This window comes from Nuphar pumila, chromosome 4 (genome assembly GCF_984573655.1).
Source record: "Nuphar pumila chromosome 4, dmNupPumi1.hap1.1, whole genome shotgun sequence".
NCBI classification, from domain to species: domain Eukaryota; kingdom Viridiplantae; phylum Streptophyta; class Magnoliopsida; order Nymphaeales; family Nymphaeaceae; genus Nuphar; species Nuphar pumila.
This window is the reverse complement of record NC_143252.1, coordinates 121313896-121328067: the sequence shown is the minus strand read 5'-3', so window position 1 is coordinate 121328067 and position 14172 is coordinate 121313896. Positions and strand designations below refer to the sequence as shown.

Sequence of the window (14172 nt, the reverse complement as noted above, 5' to 3'; positions counted from 1 at the left end):
TTTTTTTTTCAAAAAATAGACACAAGGACAGATTTTTTAACTTTTTAATCAATAAAAAACTATTTTTTTGATATTTTAGTAGTAAAAAATGCAATTTATTGAAAAATACCAAAAATGTTAAATTATTGTTAAAAGTTATTAAAATAATGTGTCGGTGTGCCTGAGCGTGTCACCAGGGACATGCTCCTCAAATGGTGTGTCCCTGTGACATAGGTTTCAGTGATTGGGGTGGAGTACTGGATCGGCTTTTCCAAGAAATGCCATGCCTTATTGTTTAAACTAGATCTTTTACCTTTTAACATAGACATGGACAACCCGGTTTTTTGTTGGGATGAGTCCCATTGACCTAATTCCAGTCCAATTTACTGCCTGGGTCTTATTAGGTTTTGTATTGCACATTGAGCCCAAACCTAGCCTATCCTGGGTCAGCTCAGGTTTAGATCTTATCGGGTTCTGTATTGCAGTTGCATCCCAAACCTAGCCTATCCTGGGTCAGGCACTCAAACCAAACCGGATGTCCACCCCTGGCTCTCAGCCAACTTAGCCAGTTTACTTTCGAGTAGTTTTGGGAGCAAAGGCTGCATCAAGATAAAGGAGTGGATTGGGCTATCCCTAAACTGCAACCTTGCCCAATATAGCATCATCCGGATCTGGTAGAAGGACTTGGTTCAAAAGTGTCGTATTCGGAAGGACTGTTATTGGGTTGGATCGTAACCATTTAGCTAGGACAAGATCAGATTCATGCTAGCCTAGTACATCATCTTAACACATTTATAGGAACAAGACTTGTTGGATCTGAAGCTCAATTGTGAACTCCATGATCAGAGTCATATATGGATCTGGATCTAGTGGATTCAGGTCAAAATAATGCAGCCGATATGGCCAGACCCGGACAGTGGACATGAACCAGTTGGGATAAACACAGAATATTTTTCTGAATTTTTACTTATTAATTAATACATAGCAAATACTTAATAGGAGACCAAAAACCTACCAAGATAATCCTGTTGGATATTTTAGCTAATCAGGCCTCAACATGATTCCCCATCATTTGCACCATAATTTTGCTCAATGGCAATGTGTTGATCATAGGATAACCCAGAAGTTAAGCTTAACTCATACAATGCTACCACTTTGCAAAATGAGCTACTTACACAATGCAATTGGACATCAAAAACATCTTTTGACTAAATAAACCATACAGATCACATCTGTAGAATCGAATGGAATTGTTTGTGAATCGACAACTTTTTACCATCAGATGACACATGTTACTAAACAATAAGAAATATTTTTAAAAATTATTAAACAATATTTTTAACCCCTTAAAATTATTTAAAAAATTGGATTGAAATGACAGGTGAATCGGCCTAAGGACCTATTCGACCAATTCAGATCAATTCTGACAACATTGGATGGAACAGGATGTTTTAAATAGAGGACACGGTACAGTTGAGGGTAGCAAATATTTTTCTTAAGTTATTTTTTCTTTAAGGAAAAAATATTGTTCCTACTTAGAAAAAGGTAAAAGATGTCCTGGAGAGAACTTTGATGACTTTACATGTGGTGAATGGAAAGTTGCCAGGACTTGATTTTCAAACTCAATTCCAGGTAAAGATTGTCATTTTCCTGCCAATACAGATGCTCAGTTGAAGCACTAGCGTCGGTGCAACTTCTCTCTACTGACCATTCTAGAAGGTGAATCTGAACCATGCTACAACCAGACTCCCTACACTTATCTCTCTCTCTCTAACACAAAAACACACAGACACACACTCGCAACCCCCCCATCCGAATTCTTCAAAAGATTTTGTACCATATCATGCACAGCAGTGATAGAGCCATTGTTCTGTTAAGATGACTACCTCCACCAAGCACCATTTTCACATTGTACCACCATGACCATCCATACTTTGCATTCATTTCTGTACTTTAACATGGTATCACGAGATGGTATACAATGATTACCTCCAAAATAGCACAATTAAATGGGAAGAAAACTTCCATTTAATGATAGCTAGACATCCAACCAGCATAATTCAAGCCTGTGGGCACACAAAGGGGTTCTGAGGTTGTTCCGGATGTTGGAGTCGTCATGCAGAGCGGATCCATGTTTAACAAAAGAATCGACTCAAAATCATAATTCTCATTCTATTCACATGAATCAAGCCAACAAGGGCAACACAGAGAGACAGACCACTGTATCTCTCCTTGAATCACAAAGAGCCACAATTTTACATGATTACATCACCTAACACACTGATCTCTTCTCTAAATCTAACCATTTAATAGATCAGAAGAAATGAAAATCAGGCGCCGCTTGTGATCTGCCTTGTGCTGCCCTTGCCTGCTCTACAAACACTAAAATTTCTAAAGTACATACACCGCACTCTCGCCACAGCTGCTGTATCACAGGAGTGAGGGCCCACTACATTACTGAACAATTGCACTTGGACTCAAGCTTTGGAGGTTTCATGCTGTCAGCCTGCTTTGGTACAGTAACATGATGGATTTTGGTCTCGTAGATTTTCACTTCTACCTCGGTCTTGTTGAAGGAGTTGGCATCATTTATCTGTAGCTGTTGTTTTGTTCTAGGCCTTTGTGATCTTGGCACCCGCTTTCCGGAGGGACCACCTGGATTTCTGGTATCAATTGGACCAGACCTACCCAAGATGGTAACTGTCGGCCGAGAACCTTCAAGGCAAACAGATTCCTCCTTTTCAATAGCAGTTGCTGCAGCTTTATATGCCAGACCGTGAACAATGGAACTGCAGAAGAGAATTGTATCTGTGGCTTCCTCCAATGTAATGTTTCTTGACAAAAAACCTTTTGGACCCTCAACCTTTGTGGTCTCTTCCTCTGTCAACAATTAAATCTCAGTAACTAACAAAACTAAAACAGAAAATCTCAAATTCATCTATGGTGACATGCATGGAAGAGAAATTAAAAAGAAAAACTTGGGATGCTATTCGTTCAATCATCCAAAAACAAAGTAAATCAAGTCCACGATTCATCACACAAGCCAGAATAATCCTTAACATTGAGTTGTCAACTGCAATCCAAAGTTCCAAACCACGTGTAGTTCTCTGGCTGATAAATAATCACTAATCAGCCAAACAGTCCTTCACATGGATCATCTGACATAGGGATGTAAGCTAAACTTATCAATGGCCAAATACTACCATATTCTGGTAAACTTAGATCTTCATATCTGCAATTAGCATCCAAATGAAAGAAAGTCCGATGTATTTATGTAAGGAGAACTGTTCTTTCATTCCATTTAGCCATTTATGGTGTCATACATCATATCTAGCAAAGTGGCTAGCTGACTTCACAGTATGTGATATATGCAACAGGAAATTCAATGAAGTATGTGGAACTATGTTGCCTTTAGGAAATGCCATTAAAAAAGACACCATCAGGTCCTTGTGTTCTAATGGAAAATGCCTTTTTAGGCATATAAAGTGGATAACACACACACACACACACACACACACACACACACATATATATATATATATATATATATATATATATATATAGAGAGAGAGAGAGAGTCCCTAGAATATGAGAACTGAAATATGAGAACTAGAAATATGGGCATTTCCAACATTTTTTTTGTAAATCCAACTATGTGGATGTGCTTGGCATGGTGAAATTGCTAGGAATCACCTGTTGGATCATGTATTTTTAATGAGGGATTGTTTGGAATCTCGAGTACATTAGTATCATTAAAGATATGTACGAAGGAGTAGTAACCAATGTCCGCACTTGTAGAGGGGTGACAACCAATTTTCCTATAACGGTTGGGTTACATCAAGGATCTGCATTAAGCTCTTTTCTATTTGCTATAGTGATGGATGAGCATACGAGATCAATTCAAGAAAATGTGCCATGGTGTATGTTGTTTGCTGATGATATTGTTTTGATTGATGAGTCTAGAGCTGGGGCTAATGCTAAGTTAGAATTATGGAGACAGACATTGGAAGCAAAAGGTTTTAAGTTGAGTAAGAGTAAGACAAAATATATGGAATGTCGGTTTAGTAAGCAACGAAGTAGTGATGAGAGTGTAGTGAAGCTTGGTGAGCAAGAAATACCGGTGGATGATTGTTTCAAATATTTGGGATCTATCATTCAAAAGGATGGAGAAATTGATGGAGATGTAAATCATAGGATAAAGGTTGGGTGGATGAAATGAAAAAGTGCAACTGGAGTGTTGTGTGATCGTAGAATGCCATTGCGGTTGAAGGAAAAGTTTTATAGGACGAAAATTAGGCCCGCTGTACTATATGGTACAAAATGTTGGGCTGCCAAGAGACATCATATTTAAAAAATGAGTGTAGCTGAGATGTGTATGCTTCGATGGATGTGTGAAAATACAATAAAAGATAATATTCGAAACAAGGAGATATGTAAGAAGGTAGACGTTACATCCATTGAAAATAAGATGAGAGAGAATCGTTTACAGTGGTTTGGACATATTCGGCGAAGGCCTAATGATGCTCCAGTTAGAAGGATGGAGAAATGGGAAAATATATTAGTTAAAAGAGGTTGGGGTAGGCCTAAGAAAACTTGGATGGAGATGATAGGAAAGGATATGAATGCTTTGAACCTCACCGACAACATGACATTAGATAGAAATGATTGGAGGAGAAGGATTCATGTGGAAGACCTAGAATGATTTTCTTATTTGGTTCATATCGCCGACCCCAATTATTTCGGGATGAAGGCGTAGTTGTTGTTGTGTTGTTATATTGTTTGGAATCTCGGCGCTGGTGTAAAACCCACATTTCTTTTTTTTTTTTTAAATTATTATATTGGACCCGACCCGGGCCCCTTTTCATTAGGGTTTTAATAACCCGACTCAGGAAGAGGATTTTAAATCCTCATCCCGAATGCCCCCCCCCCCTTCCACCTTCGTTTTCGGAAGGATTAGGGAAACCCATCGGGGTTTCCCCTTTTATCGCCCCCTGGAGCCTTTAAGTTCAACGTGGGAGGGCGAGGGGAGGCACGCCTCCCTCTCGAAGCCCTTCGCTCCCCCCGTGCCGACTTCCTCCTTCCCTGCGCACGCCTCCAGCGCCGCCGTGGCTGCGACCCACACCGACGCCGGCCACCGCCTCCCAGGTACGCCGTTCTCCTCCCTCTTCTCCTCCTCACCCCCCTCTCTGTCACCTCGCCGGGAGGCCGACAGGCGACGCGCGGCCCCTGCTGTGCCCTCCCGCCTCCCTATGCTCATCGGAGGCCCGACAGGTGGCCTGCGAGGCCCCTGTCGTCCCCTCTTCCCTTCGGGGGTGCGCCGGAGTGCCGGCAGGGGACCAATGGCCCCTGCGACACCCCCTCACCCCTGTGGGTGATAGGGACACCGACGGGAGGTTGGTTGCCCCTGTCACCCCCGTCCCGAGCCCTCTCTTTCTCTCTGGCAGGGGTTAGTCCCCCTGTCGCCTCTCGATCACCAGTAGGCAGGGGCAATGCCCCTGCCGCTTCCTGTTTCCCGGCAGGCAGGGGCTCGCCCCCGCTGCCTCTGGGGTTTTGGCACGCAGTGGGTAATGCCCCTGCCGCCTTCCTGTCTCGGCTGACAGGGGCAATGCCCCTGTCGCCCTTTGTTTTGCTGGGCAGGCAGGGGCTCGCCCCCTGTCGCCCTTTTGTTTTGCCGGGCAGGGGATATCCCCCTGCTGCCCCTTGGTTCTCAGCGCGTAGGGGCTTGTCCCCCTGTCATTCTCTATTCCGCCTGGCGGGGGCCGAAGCCCCCCCGCTGTTTATTAATTTGTTTGGTAGGGACCGAGACCCCTGCCATTCAGTGTTGGCAAGCAAAGGGGCCGAGGCCCTGTCACTGGTCGCCTTCTTGAGGCAGGGGCTGAGGCCCCTGTCGGCTGTTCTGTCAGGCAGGGGTCGAGGCCCCTGTCATTCACTATTTCGTCAGGCAGGGGCCGAGGCCTCTGCCATTTGTTGTTCTGTAGGAAGGGGCCGAAATCCCCGGTCACCTAATCCTACCCTGGTCCCCGTTGCACCATAAAATTTTATTTATCATAATTGAATACTCACACCTTTGCAGACTTCACATTGAACCCCGCTCTGGCTCCGCGGCCTGAGCCTCGTATCATCTACACTCGTAGACGCGCGCAGCTGCACGACATCCCGAGGTAGGGGAAAATCGCACGAGGATTTTGAATGAATAAAATAAAATAAGACTCCTGAGATAGAATAGTTATTTTACATACCTGCTTATCTGAAGAAGTATTTAATTTATGAATTGCTAGTCAGTGTTTTACTCGTTCTGATTCTTTTGAAACTACATGCTTAGAGTAAACTCTATGGGTAGACTCATTCTAGAGAGAATCGAGTAGTTTAATTGGTATACCTGTTTACCTGTAGGACTTCTTGACTTGTGATTATCTGTCCTGCATGCTTATCCTTTTGAAATTGCATACTTAATGTAAACTTTGTGAATAGACTCATTTCTGAAGAGAAACCCACTGCAATTACTATTATAATCGAACCTTAAGGCAGGTATGGTATAAATTTGACCAGAGGTCATGGAGTACCTTGAAGTGGGAACTCAACACTTTATTAATATAGATGAGATAATGTCGGCCTCCACAGGCCAATTGCTCAAAGAGCAATACATGTCATGTATGAACCAAAAGAATCATAAAACATTATATGTTGCCCTCTCATCGTAGTTGTACCTCTAGGAATGTACGATCGTACTTTTGGACAAGTACGTCCCATGTGGGTTACGATGGTTGGATGATGAGGTTGTAGCGATCTCGATGCGTGCATTTAGCACAATGCTGAGATCACATAAATAGTGATCATTCGCCTTCACAGGCAAGATGCTCGAGTGGGTCTAATAGACCTGAGCATGTAGGATGGGGCGGCGGTTAAGAAACCTCCGTCGTACCCATTCGACCTTCACGGTTCATCAAGAGAGAGGATGGATGGTACAAAAACTCCGATGGACAGGTTGTTAACAACCACCCCATGGGCAAAAGACTCGGCTTCCCCAATCATCGGAGTTAGGGGAATTGGGAATACCATAAATTATCCTAGGTGGTAACTCCCAGGTACTTCTGCAGAAGTTGAATGCATCCATGGGCCACGAATGCCTTTGAGGATTTACTCTCTTGGTCACTGACCGTCCCCTTAGGAGCGGACTCAGTCAGCCATCCGGGTTAATGAAAACACCTGACATAATAAACCCCTAGATCAGTCTCGGTTGTTTCTACGTTTCGCGTCTGTGCGTGCCCACAGGCCAGTTAATATCAGAACTTAAAGAATATCTTCTTGAATAGTTGTAGATGATTGAGACTTACACTGCTTGAAATGATTCAAACAATAGCTCTTTGCACATGTTACACTTGTTAGAATAGATTATAATTGTATTGATTGTTTTAATATAATAATTGTTTATCTCATGAATGTCCTGCTTTATTTTCATTCTACTTATCTGTTCGTGCACCTACTGGTTTGTTATGAAACTAACCCATTTCATGGGCAGGTGAGGAGTAGGACTTCACAGACGGCCGATGGCGTGGTGTAATATGGCTCAAGATTTATCTCATTTCTGCTGGCGGCTTGGCTTTGAGTCTTTTTGAGTTTTTCTTTAAATTATTGAACTTTGGAAAGATGCTCATTTTGTAATAAACTGCAGATTTTTAATCTATTGCCTTATTTCCTCAATTCCTTTAAGTTGTGGTTTATGTGAATGATGGTTTTTCAGCTAACGTACCCAGGATTTGTTGACTTGTGCTCCTTTCTAAATGTCTTCCGCTGTCGATTTTAAAAGTAAAAACTTTAAATCTTTGAAAGGTTTTTCGATAATATTTTCAAAATCACAAGTCGAAATTTTGGGGCATTACAGCTGGGATGAGCGTTTATGCATTTGGCGGTCCCGAGGTAAAATCTTGGTCAAACTACCTTGGTGGTCCTGTTTGGAATCTCGGTGATGGGATGGGCGTTTATGCATTTGGGATGGGAAGTGAGGCACTTTCTCCGTTGTATTTACACTAAATCATGGATTTGGCAGCTGCCACTTCTTCAAATGCATAAACTTCATTAACGCCCATCCCAGCCACAGATTTCAGGCCCTTAGATTATTTGTGACGACACCCGGTAGGCTACTAATGCATTACTTTTGCACAAGTAGGAGGCAAGAGAAGACCAACATAGATAGGTGAAGCCCCCTCTCAAGTTCCCATGTTCCATTCCGCCAACTAAATTACAGTAGTAGCAAAAGCAACAACAACAATCACATTGAATAGCAGAAGCTTCTTGATAAAAGATCTGATTGGGTGGACACGTGTGTGTACTATTACAAGCAACAAATGTGTTAATTTTGTTTGTTTTCCTTAGAAGAGACACCTAAAACCAATGTTGTTAGTATCCGTATCAGCCCTGAATCATTGGGCCACCGATTTAGTTGTATCCACTGATACGATACTCAAGTGAATTGTTCTGTATCAACCAAAAAATAATGTTGACCCGTGTATATATATATATATATATATATATATATATATATATATATATATATAAAAGCTACCTGGCTACATCCCTACGAGATGGTACCCAATTGTTTGGGACGGTCAATTTTTGGTGTTTTTTCGAAATTCTGACCTTACAGATGCATTCAGCATGATTGATTTACTAGAAATTGACACTTGGATCATTTGATTCCAATGCATGGATAGGTTTTTATAAGGTTCAAAAATCAATGGTCTACAATTTTCATAAATTTTTGAGGCTTCAAATACCGTTTTTTTCATCCCAAATGCATGATCCAAGTGTCAATTTCTAGTAAATCAATCATGCTGAACACATCTGGAAGGTCAGAATTTCGAAAAAACAATGAAAAAATTCTTAGTGGGTAGGGTTGGTAAGTTTTCTATATGGTAGGTTTCCATCTCTCTCTCTCTCTCTATATATATATATATATGTATATATATATATATATATCTTTGTTCACATCTGGCATGCATCTGTACGTGAAACGTGAGATAGCCATACAAAAATGATGGGCTTACATGGTCCTAAAAGGTGGATTCAAACTTTATATTATACATTACATGTCTAGTCTAAGAATTCTGATAAAATGCATAGGCCATTACAAGTAATTCATATAATTATGACCAGAGGAAAAACATTTCCATTCACTGGCATGCTAGGTTACTAGCTACAATAAGATAATGATGATAAGATTTTTTAATGAACAAATGGGCATAAACAATATAACCAATTTTCACCTTTGTGGATGATTTTCTTGACTTAAAATTGATAATCAAAAAATAATCTATGACAAGTTATGGGGAATCTTCAATTCCCTTCGACTTTCAAAGAGGAAAATATTCATTACTGCAACTCTGTTCGTGAGGAGATTTGATGGTGTCACCCCTGAAAAGACCTTAGGATATGATAGATTCCTGCATACTTTTTCGACGTTCTTGGTTATCCCAATGTATGATACCACATAGTCACTGTTTAATTGAGTTTCAGGGATAAGGTTTCCTCAAAATGTCTCATCGATTTATACATGTTGCTAAAATAGAGAGGACCCTGGAACCTATCCAAATTCTATCATATACTATCTTCTGAGAAGAAACCTCAAGCCCATCTCAAAGGTTTGTCCAAAAGAATAGTATTTTTACCGTAAAATCAATTTCCCCATCCCAGAGTATCTTCATGAAGGAAATATCAGATGCTAGTCAATATGAGTTCATGTTGACAAGTTATTGAAGAATTCTGTCTCAAGTTCTTTTTCTGAAGATTGATATTGAGCAAACACATATTTTCCTATTTTAAGCAAAGAAAAGAGAAATTTCATTAGAAACCAGAATACTCGGGCAAGAGGTTGATGAGATGTCAACGCACAGAAAGAAAAGCCAGGATAGAATTGAATGGAAATAAGATTGGATTCACGCTGATTCTGGTCGGACCCTAGCCAGTAAATGTCCAAATTGGGCCAGTAACCCTGGCACAAATTCAAAGATCAATCTTAATCATTGCAAACAGTGATCTGAGGAAAGAAGTGTCGTCATTACAGTAGTGAGCATTCACCTCCATCTACAGCAGTCACCAGGTAAATATCAAAATGACTAGACAATAATTAATTGTCTTTTGAGATCTCCAAGGTCAACACCTAGCTTTTTTACAAGCCAAGCAAAAGTGTCAATTTCTTGGATTTGGGCCCAAACTGAGCAGCTGCCTGTGACGTATTGCCCACCCAACGGTCCAGCAAAGCCGAACGAATAACATGTTTTGAGAATAGAAACATCACTCCACCTCCTTTTGCAAGCTATCTCATCCACTTGGTATGTATGTAGATTATACTCATTCGTCAAGGTCCTAAGAGAGGTCCAAGAGGAGAATTCCATGACAGAATGTCTTCTTACTAGAGCTATCAAATATGGATAGCAAACATGCCCATTTGTCACAATGCATTGTTTACCACCCTATGGTATGCTGTTGCCCTAACATGATTGTAGCAAAGACTTATTCAAACATACTCGAAGCCCCACATGGCTCAAATGGGCCACCCGGAGCCTTATAAAGTGTTTTAACATGGCATTTTTTAGTAGTACAGATTCCTCAAGGGTTCTTTACTTTCCTCCTACACAACAGGTCCTCAATCATGATACTTGTATGGGGCATAATTTCACGGTAAGTTTAGTTCAATATATCCTCCTGTATATCTCAGTGCTAACCGGCTGTTTGGATGTTTATATAAATAGATCCTTGCTATTCATATTTATTTTAAATAGCAAGCTTTTGTGTTTCGCAGTTCTATTTTACTTCTTTAACAAGTTCTCATAAATATAACTAGAAACCACCCTTTCTTTTATAAAGAAGGGAGGACCTAATTTTTTCTTTTTACTACTATTTATCTTCTTCCATTCTACTACCACCACTACCGTTTCTTCACCACCACCACTACTGCTACCACCTCTTCACTACCATCACCACTTCTTTGCTACCAGCACCAGCACCATCATTACCAGTTATTCACCACCACCACCACTTTCTTTTCTTCAACCCAAAACCACCATCAACACACTACCATTCCCCTCCCCCCCTTCAATACTAAGATCACCATCACCAAAACCACCACCATTTCTCATTCTTTGACATCAAAACCACCATCATTGCCACCAATACCACCCCTTCAACACCAAAACCCTCATCACCACACTCCCTATACCTCTTTTTGCTTCATTCTCTCCCACCCACCAGTCACTACTTACTTATCACCCTTTCTGCTTCATCTAGTTTAAATAGTTTTTGTTCCAAACATTCACTTAGTTATAAATAAAGGCAAGAATCCGCTTTTTTAAATGTGTTTTTATCTATGTTTTTAATCAATAAATAGAAACACATCCAAACAGGCCTAAGTGATCTTGTTCTTGTGACATCCACCAGTCATTGCTGCACTAATAACAATTGTTACTTTTATTTTGTCCTTGATTTCTAATGTATTGCTGTAGTTGTTTATTTTTATTACTCCCTTCATGCATATAATTTCTGCCACTTACATGAACATGCCCTGCTATGAGTCCTGCTAAAGGTTTGCCTATTGCAGTTTTCAACGATTAGATGTCGCATTGTTCTTGTATTGTTTAGGAATATGTCAGATGACAATACAGGGTTTTCATTTCTGGGAAAGTAGGCAGTAGATGTCAAGAGAATCTAAAATTGAGTAGATGCCCTTCAATTGAAGGTTACTCGCCAAAAGCAAGTATTATCCAGATCCCACTTTCATCATAGCCCATCCAAGAGCAAGTTCTTATGCTTTTCCACATTGTCCTAAAGAACCAAAAGCGAACTTTTGATCCCATTCCCCTTTAACCAACAGTGCATCTAAGAGCAAGTCATTATGCTTTACCTATGGCTTTCTAAAGCCCAGAACCTCTTTCCCATTTTTGAGGTTTCCTTTGCAAAGGCCATTTATTCTATTTGGATTTACAATTAATTGAAAATACGCTAATTCTTTATTGCCTTACATGGTATTGGTAAGCTTATGAGCTGACTCTGGACCTACTGTTCAATGAAGTTAACTGCACTATTATATGCTTGGAAATGCACGTGAAATGGAAGTCATCACTAACTGGTTTATCAGGTCTGCGAAGAAAAAATGAAGGCAATTTACTTGGAGAGGCAATGAAATTTATGCTCTTTCTTCAAAGTTACTTTTAGTTTTCTAGCATCACGAAAGAATAAGCATCAACCAAAAGATCTAGAGGAAAAGATTTTCTTTCACGGGTTTTAGTAGACAATTTTGCAAAAGTAGGCTGTGTTTGCCTCCATTTCAAGTACTGGATAAGGAAAATGCCACAATGGACTTGTAGCATTAGGTCTCATTTCATCTTGTCATCACTTACCCAAATGATAGGAAGAAAAATTTCTCTCTATTTTGTTGTATTATTTCTACCTTGCTGATATACAACATACCTTAGATGATACGGAACTATATGATGCATAGCCATCTGAGATCAGTTAGGCTTACACTTTTCTTCAGAACTAATATATCATGAAAGTTTTATGTGCAAAACATACCCTCAACAAGAGATCAGAAGGATTTTGCAAGGAAGATTGTTTCCCAAAATGTCAACATAGTATGAAAATTTCTGAAAAAGAAAAAAAAAACATCCTAAATTCCCCCAGCAGATCGAACAGATGAACATGCATTGTAATCCAAGCTTTTGAGAAATCATCAATCCAACTAGCAGCTTGGATAAAACTCTTAGTTGGCAGCAGGATTTTGCAAATTGTTCCAAATATTTGAAGCCCGTATATACCTAGAAGACCAGATATCCACCAAGAACTCTTATTACCACCTAAATTTACACTTACTAATGTTCATGAGCTATTAATTAGCATTGCTCTACCACTTGGCAATCCAACATAATAGAGAAACCTCTAAGTTCGAATCACATCCCTGATTTTGAAAACTGCTTAGGAATATATTTATGAAACCCAACTATTATAATCTTCAGTGCAGCAGAAAAATATAACTGCAATAGACAACCATGTTTAATTAGGTTAGCAACAAGAATAAAAGGTTTTATCAACTAACAACTTGTAATGTACCAAAGAGAAGAAAGAAAACACAGTGAATCCGGCAATCTTAGTTAGTCATGCTTTCAAAATGATAAAACATAAGTAATCTATTTAAATATCACAAGCAGAAGCCAGATCCTAGATGCCAAATTTATATTTTTCCAATATAGCAATGCGCCTCAAAGATGATTGCAATCTTGACTGCCATTTTCTTACTCCAAAATTGTTTCATTTTCTGAAAATATGCAAGAAAAATCAATTTTCATTAAAAAAGTGTAAGAAAATGTCTTCAACAGCTATTGAACGTTAGAATTACCAAATCTTTCCTTTCACTTTAGGGTTTTCTTTATATCTTAATATTGCACATAGTAGCACATGGGAAAAAAAAGGAAATCAAGGAACTTCTACAAAGTTATTTGTTTACAATGTTATTTTTGCACCACTTTAGACAGTCAAATAACACACAAGGATCAAGGAAACATGCATGAGGATAAGCATAATACATAATAAATACCGGTAAGTGCAGAACTACCTAAAAGAACCATGGAGACAACATGTAGGTATTTATATGATTAGCCACAAAATGTTATAGAGGGAATATAGATACAGACATTAGTAAAGCTCTAAGAATATCAAAGACAGAAGCATAGAACAGACATACAATCAGGTGCTCTATCACTCAACATTTATCATACAGGTAAACAGTACTCTAATTTGTGATGTGACACTAGAACAGATAAAGGAAAAATAAAGTCAATATCAAAAAATAAAACCAGACCTTTAAAACATGAGGCATGATCCAGAACACCTGGTTCTGAAACATCATGGAGTGCACCTGTGTCCTTGGCTGAAGAAGCAGCAGGCTCCTGGTCCAAGATGCTATTTGCAGATGGAGAGGCTGCAGAATCAGAATATGACCTTGTAAGGCTGCCATGCCTATTTTCTTGATCTGAAGAGCAGTCCTTAGGAACAGAATCAACCACATCAACCTGAATATTGGTGCGGATAAGCATGCCATCATCCAAAGCCTCAGAAGATTCCATGTTCAGAATCTTTAATTCTTTTTCAGACATATTCCCTGAGCTGTTAGGGTAGCAGTCTTCAGCATTCTCAGTGAAACTA

At 39.9% G+C, this 14172-nt stretch overlaps 1 protein-coding gene across 1 annotated transcript; it reads right to left on the bottom strand.

Annotated features, from left to right (window-relative positions):
• Positions 1-1907: 1907 nt before the first annotated feature.
• On the bottom strand, positions 1908-14133 carry LOC149840848 (uncharacterized). Its single transcript, XM_090003377.1, has 2 exons — positions 13829-14133; positions 1908-2859 (listed from the first exon to the last, which is right to left on the bottom strand). Exons 1-2 carry the CDS (start codon positions 14121-14123, stop codon positions 2429-2431), a joined length of 726 nt encoding a protein of 241 aa, XP_089859503.1. The 5' UTR covers positions 14124-14133; the 3' UTR covers positions 1908-2428.
• Positions 14134-14172: the final 39 nt, after the last annotated feature.